This window comes from Cricetulus griseus, chromosome 6 (assembly GCF_003668045.3).
Source record: "Cricetulus griseus strain 17A/GY chromosome 6, alternate assembly CriGri-PICRH-1.0, whole genome shotgun sequence".
Classification (NCBI taxonomy): Eukaryota; Metazoa; Chordata; class Mammalia; order Rodentia; family Cricetidae; genus Cricetulus; species Cricetulus griseus.
The window spans coordinates 119,162,244-119,172,007 of NC_048599.1; the positions used below are offsets into that span (position 1 = coordinate 119,162,244).

Consider the following 9,764-nt stretch of genomic DNA (forward strand, 5'->3'; position numbering starts at 1 on the left):
TTAATTTAGAACAAGGGTATTCCCAAAGAAACACTCTTTTATTTTCATTTGTAATAAATATATTGGATTTCATGTTTGGTAAATAAGGCTGGAAATTATGTAGAATTGTTGAATAGTCTGATTTTCTTGAAAAAAAAAAACAGAAAACAAAAAATCCTGAGTAGTTTTGAATCAGTGGTGGTATATCATGTTTACAGTCTCCACAGAGGGTTTCAAAAGCTAAGCTGATTCATTTGAGAAGCTCCATTAAAATTGGTTATACTGGCAATTTTAACTTGTTTGGGAGAATATTCAGGGAAAACACAGAGACCACTTTTCTTCTGTAAGTGAAATGTAAAAGTAGACGAAAAGGAAAAGAGGGGATTGTGGAGAAAGGAGGAGGGGGAGAAATGGTTCCTCATCACATTTTTGCTTTTAATCTGAAAAAAAATCTCATTATCCAAAAACCAAAACCTCATCTCTAGATATCAATATTGGAAAGCAACTGGTAATTTCAGTCAGGTTGGCACAAAAATAAAACCCATTTTAAGCCTTTTCCAGACACCTATAGTCTCAACATATTGCCAATTTAGGGAAATAAGAGTGAGACTAATAACTTCCCAAGTGCCAGCTGTAATTATTAATTCATATATGAAAATAATATCTGACAAACAGAAAACAAGGACAAAGACAAAGCCCACTTCATTGTTCCTCCCACCTAAGAAGCAACAGGTGCTATACAAGCACAAGGTGATATTCTGAAATCTCAACTAATAACTATAATCTGGGTCCCTTTTTACTAGCTATTCTAACTTCTCTGTTTCTGTACTACAGTGTGGGGAATGTCTTTAAACTCTCATTGAGGGGCGTAATATTTCTCCAAAGAAGATAATTTTTTATTATCATATTGTATACCAAAACTAAAATGTGCTAGTTTTTTATATATTTGTAATTCATACCTGTGGCTTCAAAGTAAATTTTAAGCCTAATGTGCCCTAACCTTTGAACAACTGAAGAAAGGGTGTGGACTCAGCACTTCCAGACCACCAGGAGATCAGCAGACTTGAACTGGAAATACCTCATTTTTCAGTAAAGTGGCTTGTTGAGATACAGGCAATTAATATTCAAATATGCAGAGGTACATTCCATGCAGACTCAACATGTCTTCATTTTTGAACTGTTTGTTCCTTAGAGTCAAATTAATGTCCCTTACTCCACCATTCGCCAATGGAGAGTGAGTGTCCTGACAACTCTATGTCCCATCCAGATCCTCCTAATGTGTGACACTATGGAGAAAGGGTTAATAACTTCATTTCTTTGGAAGGTGCTTCTTCAGTTTCTTGCAATATCAGTGATACACATGCTACTGAAATTGTTTTCCAGCAGGCACTATACAATGTATTGTATAATGACCTGAGATACTTAACACATATTTCCAAATTTATCATCAATGTCGTTGTCATTTATGTTAGGGCATCAGACACTTCTACTAGAAATCCATTCATTTTCTAATTATTTGTCTTTTTGACTTGGTACTAGACTAATAAGTCTATTAACAGCTAGAACCAGATGGAAGTCTTTTGTGCAGGTCAAAAGTGAAAGACATACTGTCACAGAAGAGGGTGCTTGGAAGGCTGGACCTCTCTGAAATCTGAGCTACTAACTAGAGTCAAGTTCTGCTATCACTGATCAATCAAACAGAAAATCTTAACACTGTAGAAAATCTAGGTGCCTACTACATACATTCTGCTTGGATTTCTGACTATTATAAAATAGGAACTCCTGATTCTGGTATAATTTCCAAGATCTTCCAGAGCAAAGTTAACAAAGTAAAAATAAAAGTAAGTTATTTCAGTGGGGGAAGAGAAGTTGGAACTTTTTGTTTAAAAAACTGTGACTTTAACGTGCATATGGAAAATAAAGGTAAAGAGGAAAAGGTAATTCTGTAAATAGCCTTCTAAAAGTATGCTGTACTCTACATTGTGACTACATGATAAAAGAATACCACTTATATCCCATAGCTTCCTGTCTTGTGTGGCTAACAACTACTTTGTTTAATGTAAAGATATTTAATAGTAGGCAAATCTTTTTAGGTAAAAGGTAGTTAAACTTTCCTAATTATGTCATTGTAAGAGTTCAGCATCAAGAAGGAGGCTGCCATTAATAGAGTGGTTGTGGCTAGTGTACTTAAATACTGCAACTCTACTGTTTTCCTATTCCAAAGGGAGCATAGACCATGACTATTACACAGACTAAAATGTGAGGTTGTGATCTGATTAGAGAATAAGCTCCATTGCCTTCAAATGCAAACAGTTGCTAAAAATTTAGATGGATACAGTAAAATATTTAAAGTAAAAATGCTGATTATAAAGTTCATAAAAGCTATAGAATTAGTGTGAAAATAAGTAAATGTAGGAGGAAAAAAGCAATGGAAAATGAATAATTCTTAACAAGTTATAAGGGAAGTTGATGAAACACTGATCTGAAAATGGCTTACAAACAACTGAACTTTGATTTTGTGGAATCATAGAACAATACTATATATTGCTCTATCATCCCAAAGTCAAGCTAGTTGCCAAAGCAAAAGGTTTTCTTTTTTCTTTTTTTTTTTGAGTTAGAGGGAAGATAAAGGATCTCTTTGGCTTAACAATTGTTTATATAAACATGGATTTTTGAAATAATTTTGTATAATTTTAATTGTGATAATGACTTCTAAGTTATTCATATTAAAACATGTAAGTAACAAATAACAGAATTAACATTTAATGAAAAGACATATTTGAATGTATTTTAAGGGTTTTGTTGTAGCTGAAGACTGATGGTTTTGGCACTCGAAAAATCTATTATTATCTAATGACTTTGTGGCCTCTCAGTTTCCAAAAATGTATAGAAGATAATCAAGTACATTTTTAATGCAGATTGAATAAAGAAGAAAATCACATGTTCAAAAGGGATCATCACATTCAGGTACTTTTTAATAAGTAGTTTACTTTCAGTGTGACAAACAAAGATAATTGAAAGTGTATACACATAAACATTATATCACTATCCTGGCACACATAAACTTGTACTCAGCCTTTGTCTGGCCATTATGTTGCCAAGTGTCCATATTCATTCTCCAGGGCCACATTTCACTAATGCTACCTAGAAACTTCCTATCCTCCCATCTCTGACATGTAACTGTATTCTGTCCCAACTTGAGGTTGGGCACAGGTATTATAACTATAATGCTCACTCATAACCACCAAACTCTGCCATGGTCTGTGTCCTGGCCATATGCTCCCACTTCCGCAATTGTCAGCTGATAAGGTACTGTATAGTTAATGATAAGATGGAGAGGGCAAAACAGTCTTTCCTACTACTTCTATTTTTATGTCAGGAGTTTCATTTCTGTTTAAGTGTGTCATATCATATCTATGAGCTTATATACACCAAGTATGTAGTGAAGTCACAAAATAAAACACATAAAATGTAGTCAGAGTAATATCCTAAAGCTAAATGTAGGAAATAGGTCTGAGACATGCACTAAGACCAGCAACTGAACTGCCTCTGTACTCAAAACAATTAGGACAAAACCTATGATGTGAAGGTCTGAATTTAAGGTAGTTAGAGAAGGATGTAGACCTAAAATTTTATCTGGACTGTGATAGAGCTTTGTACATTTATTTGAATGATTAAAGCTTGAAATTTTAGCTCAGGTAAAATTATTAAAGTCAATGCCAACTCTAAAATAAAGTTTCCTTTTTAATGCTAAGCTAATTAACCCATAAGATGTCCATTTTATGAAAGAAATGTACCATATTAAAGTGTAACATAATTTATCTTGCAATAGATTGTATAAGCCTTTTATACTGTTCAAATAAAAGCTCTGCTTTGTGTCACTATGGGGGACTTTTGTTCACTTTATAATAACTATGAGCAGGATCTGTATCCCTGTTTGTACATTATTTTCCTATTCAACAACACCCTTCAGTCCATGAAACGCCTTTTCCTGCTTCCCTTTATCATTTGTTCTTACCTACTGCTGTTTGCTTGTGGGTTTTTACATCCCTTACTTGTCTTCATATTTTAAGAGTACAGGGAACCCTGTACTCTCTAAGTGCCATGTTTAAAATAAAAACCAAAAAAATATTACTACTAGAGTAAAAAGGAATAATAACTATGGATATTAGAAATAACCCAAGAGGGGTACCTATTAGAGAATTATCACTCGTGTGTCACAGGAAGAAAAGTTAAAGTAAATAGCTACTGTACTATTTAGGGGGGTTATAATGAGCCCATCTAAAACAAATAACATCAAGTCTAGCTTCTAGCAGTTATGAGATACTCCATCTTAGACTTCTCAAGTACTTTGGCAGAAAGCTTTTATCATATTCAGATATACCCAATTTTGTGGATTGATGCTTTTAAAAGAAAGTGAGTGTATAAGGGAAGGTTTAATCAAGATCTATTTGCAAGAGCAATCATGCAGGCAAGATGAAGTTATATAGAGTGAAAACTAAAATCTCATTTAAGTGTAAGATAAGGCAAAACAATAAACTTATGATAAAACCCAAGTATAATTGTGATTACTGACTAATAAAATGCTTGGAACAGGACTGGGGGTGTAGCTCAGTGGTGGAGTAATTTCCTGGTGTGGATAGTAATTAGGTTAGACCTCCTGCAGTAATAAAATAATGATAGTAATAATTAATTATAATAACAATAACATTCATAATAATAAAAATTTTAGCCAAGGTTGTGTCTCCATGGCAGAGGCTTGCTGGCATTATGAGACTGTAGGTTCCCAGCATTAAGAAGAGAGCACAGAGCTAAATGGTTTTGCAGACTATAATATTATTTTCTGTTGCATCTGAACATGATCACAATCCTGTGGCAGAAACCAAACAGCATCAAATTTTGACTAGCTACATAAATGGAGAAAAGAAGTAGTGTACACAGACAATGTATATGATGGTAGAAGAAAAAAGGAATGTTCCCTAAAACCTTTTAATGAATGAAAGTTAAAAGCTGTGTAGGGTGTCCCAAGGAAGACAATGACTGTTGGTAATGATAGAAATATGAGGAAGTAAGAATATTTTCCCATGAGAAAGCTCTGCTTACCTCTTTTATACTGTGGCTATAATAGTTGCCCATTTTGTTTGTATTGTAAAAATATTTGAGTGTAAATGGCAGCGTTTGAATAATAAACTCTAAATTCCTAAACAGTACATAAGAGATCATTTCATTCTTACTTTAATAAGGGCAGTCAATTATTAGTGACTAGTGACAGAAAAGGTAAGTGATATTTCTACTTCCTTCAGACCCACAGTAGGTTATATGCTCCAACATCCTGGCCACAGAGTTTTCAAATCCGTAGCCCAGGCAATTTATTAAAATTTTCAAGGATAATACATAAAATTAATCAAGCCATGGCATTAATTAATCTCTAATGCTTAGACTGAGAGAAAGTTAAGTAAAATAAAATTTAAAGCTAAGTAAATATTAATTTCATGATGAGAGAGGAAATATTAAGAATGTTTACCTTAAAATAGTTTATGGAGGTGTATTTATAATTAAATAGTGGAAATTTAAAGTTAATTCAAGTTATACCCTTCACTTTTTATTTAATTTATAAGAAAATCTTGACCTCTTGATTCATACGGCTAGGATATCTCACCATGATTAGTCAGAGGAATGTCAGTGTTTTCAAACAGGTAATTGAAGGGTAGAGTTTAAATGCAAATTTTCTTCATGTAAGTGAAAAGCAAAATTGAAATTAGGGAAAAAAGTTAAAATCATTTCCATTTGATAATTGGAAATTCCAAAGAACTGTGTGTGACAAACTTCATATTATCCAATATTAGAAAAGCAGGTTCCTGCTGTGTCTTCCTTAAAATTGAAACTATTTGTAATGATTCATTAAAGCTATGTTTGTGCCAATAATGGATCTTTTAGTCAATAAATACAATATGAGTAGAAAAATGTTAGTTAAATTATAAGAACATATATGTGTATTATAATTATTATAGTTTAATAATACACTGGCTTTTATTGACATGAAAGTTCTGTTTATTCTATATAGAATATATGCAAATATAGCATCTAAAGTGATAAAAATAGTTATAATAAGAAAATGAATATGTGAACTGATATTTAGTAAGATTATACACAATTAATAATAAATATTGAAACTTTAGTTTTTCTTCCATATCATAGTTGACTGTTTTAGGTCACTTCAAGTGCTTCTAATAGAAAATAGGGGTCACTCATTAAAGCAAATGTCTCCTCTGTTTTTGCTCAATGTCATTAATTCCTCAGTAGAACATGACCTTTTTTCAATGTAGTATACTAAAATGATAATAACTATTAGATTTCAATATATTTAACCTTCCTACCAGAAAAATCAAACAAATTTAAAATGAGATACATTAATGTCACTATAATTTTCTTTCAATAGAATTTTAATATCACATGCTAATAAAGTTTACTTTTAGCACTGATGTCTTCTTATTAAATCATAAGTCCAGCGTATCACTGCTACTCTTATTAGAATGTGATATTATTTTTAATCACCTTGTATCAATATAGCACCTTGCTCCAAAATTATAATATTTTATTTCTTAATTCAACATACTCTTCTGTTAAATGTGGTACATAACATTATATAGAAAAATCACTCTTGGTATATTCACCACTGTAGATACCAAGAACCCTAAATTCATTGTAAACATCTGTGTCACTAATCTTTCAATTCTATCTTTAATTTGTTAAAATAAACTTTGGCAATATTCAAGAAAACCTAAAATGAGTAGGATGTAAAAAATACCAGTTTTATTAGGTTTGAAAAATTAGAGAATAACAATAACTTCAACTCTTGAGAAGAGGATAAACAATTCCTAATGAAAGTTTCAAAGTGATATCTACAGACAGATTCCTTGATAGTGGTGCTTGCACTGTTGGAACATTTGCTCATATTTGCCCACTAGGTCTCCTTAAGCAAGCAGAGAAATGGTTCACTGTACACATAGAAAAGAGTGCACACACACGTACCGCTGCCATAAGCATGTCTGCAACTCATCCACTTACTTAGACCTGCCAAGCCACTTAATTTCAACAGATATCAATAAAACAAAAGGCTACCTTAAAATATAATGATCCTGTACAGTTAAAGTGTTTTTTTTTAAAAATAGCCAAATAAAATTACATAACCATAGCTATCATTATGAAAATGTACAAGGCTGAAAATTTTACACTTTGGTATCAAAAATATCATTTATGTACCAATGTGGCACAGGACATACTCATGTGATGAGAAGCGACAGGGCAAGTGAACTGCTTTAATTCAAGCTCTGCACTGGCCAACTTGGTCAAGAATAATTAGGATGAGATCTTCTAAGTGATAATGAAAGTGACATAAGAGCAAAACATTTTTCTTTTTTTAATCCTGGGAGAATACTTTGAACTGTATCGGTTGCAGCTTTATAAAATGCTAGGTAGTTGAATGGTACAAATTGAAATTTCAAAGGCAAAATTTTCCCTCCTCTTGGATAGCAGTCATGCTATTACCTCTAAATTTTGAACTTGGCTATACTTCTTTATATAATTTTAGGTCAATCCTTTCCAATAGTTTGATGTTATTTTTTTTTAATTTATGAACATTTAAAAGCACTCTGGAAATTTTCTAAGAAAGAAAGGTGACACCTGTAGACTGTGAGAACTAGACTTTAACCCCTCCTCCCCAGACTCTAATTGGTCAATAACTAGGGACCCTTCTTGTTTGTGGTGGTGCCTTCTGAGTGCTACAAGGGCCTGACCTTAATAAATACTCTCTGGGCACTTTGTTTAAGCCTTTACAACGCGGTGTTTGGAAGCAGCCTTCTTCAATGGATGCTGTAAGGCTTCGAGTGAAATCTGTAGTTGACAAAGGCTTCATAGAAACGGGCAATTAAAAGTAAAATTAACAAGACACTCTATAGGAAAAGCACTTGGGCTTTTACAGAATATTTCTCAAGGAAATTATTTAGTTAAAAAATAAATTTGAAGAAATGGATCTTCTACTTTACTAACAGCTGCCTGGGTCTGTGTGTTTGTTTAAAAGAAGACCACAGTTAAATTACTGTGTCCTAAAAAGTAATCCACCTGGTGGTATTACTGGGAGGAGATAGACGGAAAACAATCCCCAAAGTGAAGTTAAGGAAACTTTAACACCCTATTCTTCAAAATAGAAGATTTTGTACCTCAAGTTTAGGAGAGTAATGAGTTGACAGCAAACCAAAACAGCTGTCAGGTCAAAGCAGCAGCATGAGAGCAGGGCTTCTATCTCCTTCAAAGAGCCAAGAGCCCACAGCACTCTGCCACCATCATGGTGTGTAACAGAGCATCCCAGGTGAGGAGCATAAAGGAGAGGACCTAAGTAGGAGCAAAGCAGACCTGACAACTAAGCCCTCTCTTTACTGCCTCCTTGCTCCCAAGAAGTTTACCTGTGGTGGAAGGAAAACCCAAGGAGAGGGCAAAGTGGTGTCCAGGGATTTGAATCTTCGGGTTTCTGATTAACTGATTCTTGGTGGGAAAGAAGAGGGTTGCACTTACCTTGAGCAGCTTGCAGCGGATCTGCGCGGATACCATGTGGCTGTTGCGCAGGTTGCCCACCCGGAACATGAGAGTGAGTTTTCCGTCCCTCATGGAGATCACCGCATGCTCGCTGAACATGAGGGTCTCGGCGCGCTTCTTGGGCTGGGACATCTTAATGAACATGCAGCCTATGAGGAAAGCGTCTACGATGGATCCCAGGATGGACTGGAAGAGGAAAAGGATGATGCCCTCGGGGCACTTATCGGTGATGTAGCGGTAGCCATAGCCGATGGTGGCTTCGGTCTCGATGAAGAAGAGGAAGGCAGAGGGGAAGTTATAGACATTGGCCACACAGGGAGTGTAGTTGCCAACGTGGGCTTTGTTCAGGTCGCCCCGGGTATAAGCGATCACCCACCACATGGACGCCATGAAGAGCCAGGCCACGGTGTAGGTGAGGATAAAGATAAAGAGGTTCCAACGCCACTTGAGGTCCACCAGTGTAGTGAAGAGGTCCGAGAGGTAGCGACTGGTTTCGCTGCCCAGGTTGCCATGCTGCACATTACACCGGCCGTTCTTGTCCACGAACCTCTGCCTCTTCTTCTTGGGTACAAGCTGCTGCTGCGGGCCCTGCCCCGGCCCCTGGGGCTGCAAGCCCGAGCCGCTCGATGAAGTGGTCACTACCTGGTAATCGTCCCCAAATTTCCTTCGGAGTGCAGACATAATATGGAGGGGCGAGCCAGATTCAAACACGAAGCGGAGGCGCAGGAGCCAAGCGCTGCAACCCAGCACCAATAAGGAGGTGGGGGCAGGGGACGAAAGCAGGAGGGGAGGGGACGAAAGCAGGCGCCTGGGTGGGGGGTTGGGGAGCACCCTGCAGGTAGCAGCAGGCTCTGCCCCTGCAGACGCCTTTCCTCCCCTGGGACAGAGGTTTTTTCTTTCCAAGAGCAGTGTTAAAACAGAAGTGTTCTCCCACACTCAAGGCAGGAGGGATGCAAGGTGTAAGACCCCAAGTGCCACTTTGACTCCAAGCTCATTGAGGCCCCGCTTCTCTCCCCCCACCACCGGCATCCCGTGCCACCTCTTACCTTTCCACAGCACTCCACCCCCGACTACCTTACAGACCCCTGAACTGGCTGCAGAAAATTAACGAGTTTGACAAGCAAGTCCCACCCCACCTGCCAACTCCCTAAGCTTCTAAGAGGCTCTAGCTGCTTAGTCCGGACCCTCCCCCC

General features: G+C 36.5%; 1 protein-coding gene across 1 annotated transcript in view; it reads right to left on the bottom strand.

Moving 5' to 3' along the window:
• Kcnj3 (potassium inwardly rectifying channel subfamily J member 3) overlaps positions 1-9,252 on the bottom strand; it is a 165,782-nt gene extending 156,530 nt beyond the window's left edge. Inside the window, exon 1 of the mRNA XM_027420411.2 lies at positions 8,551-9,252. Within this exon, the coding sequence (XP_027276212.1) occupies positions 8,551-9,252 (702 nt within the window). The remainder of the gene's footprint in view (positions 1-8,550) is intronic.
• Positions 9,253-9,764: the final 512 nt, after the last annotated feature.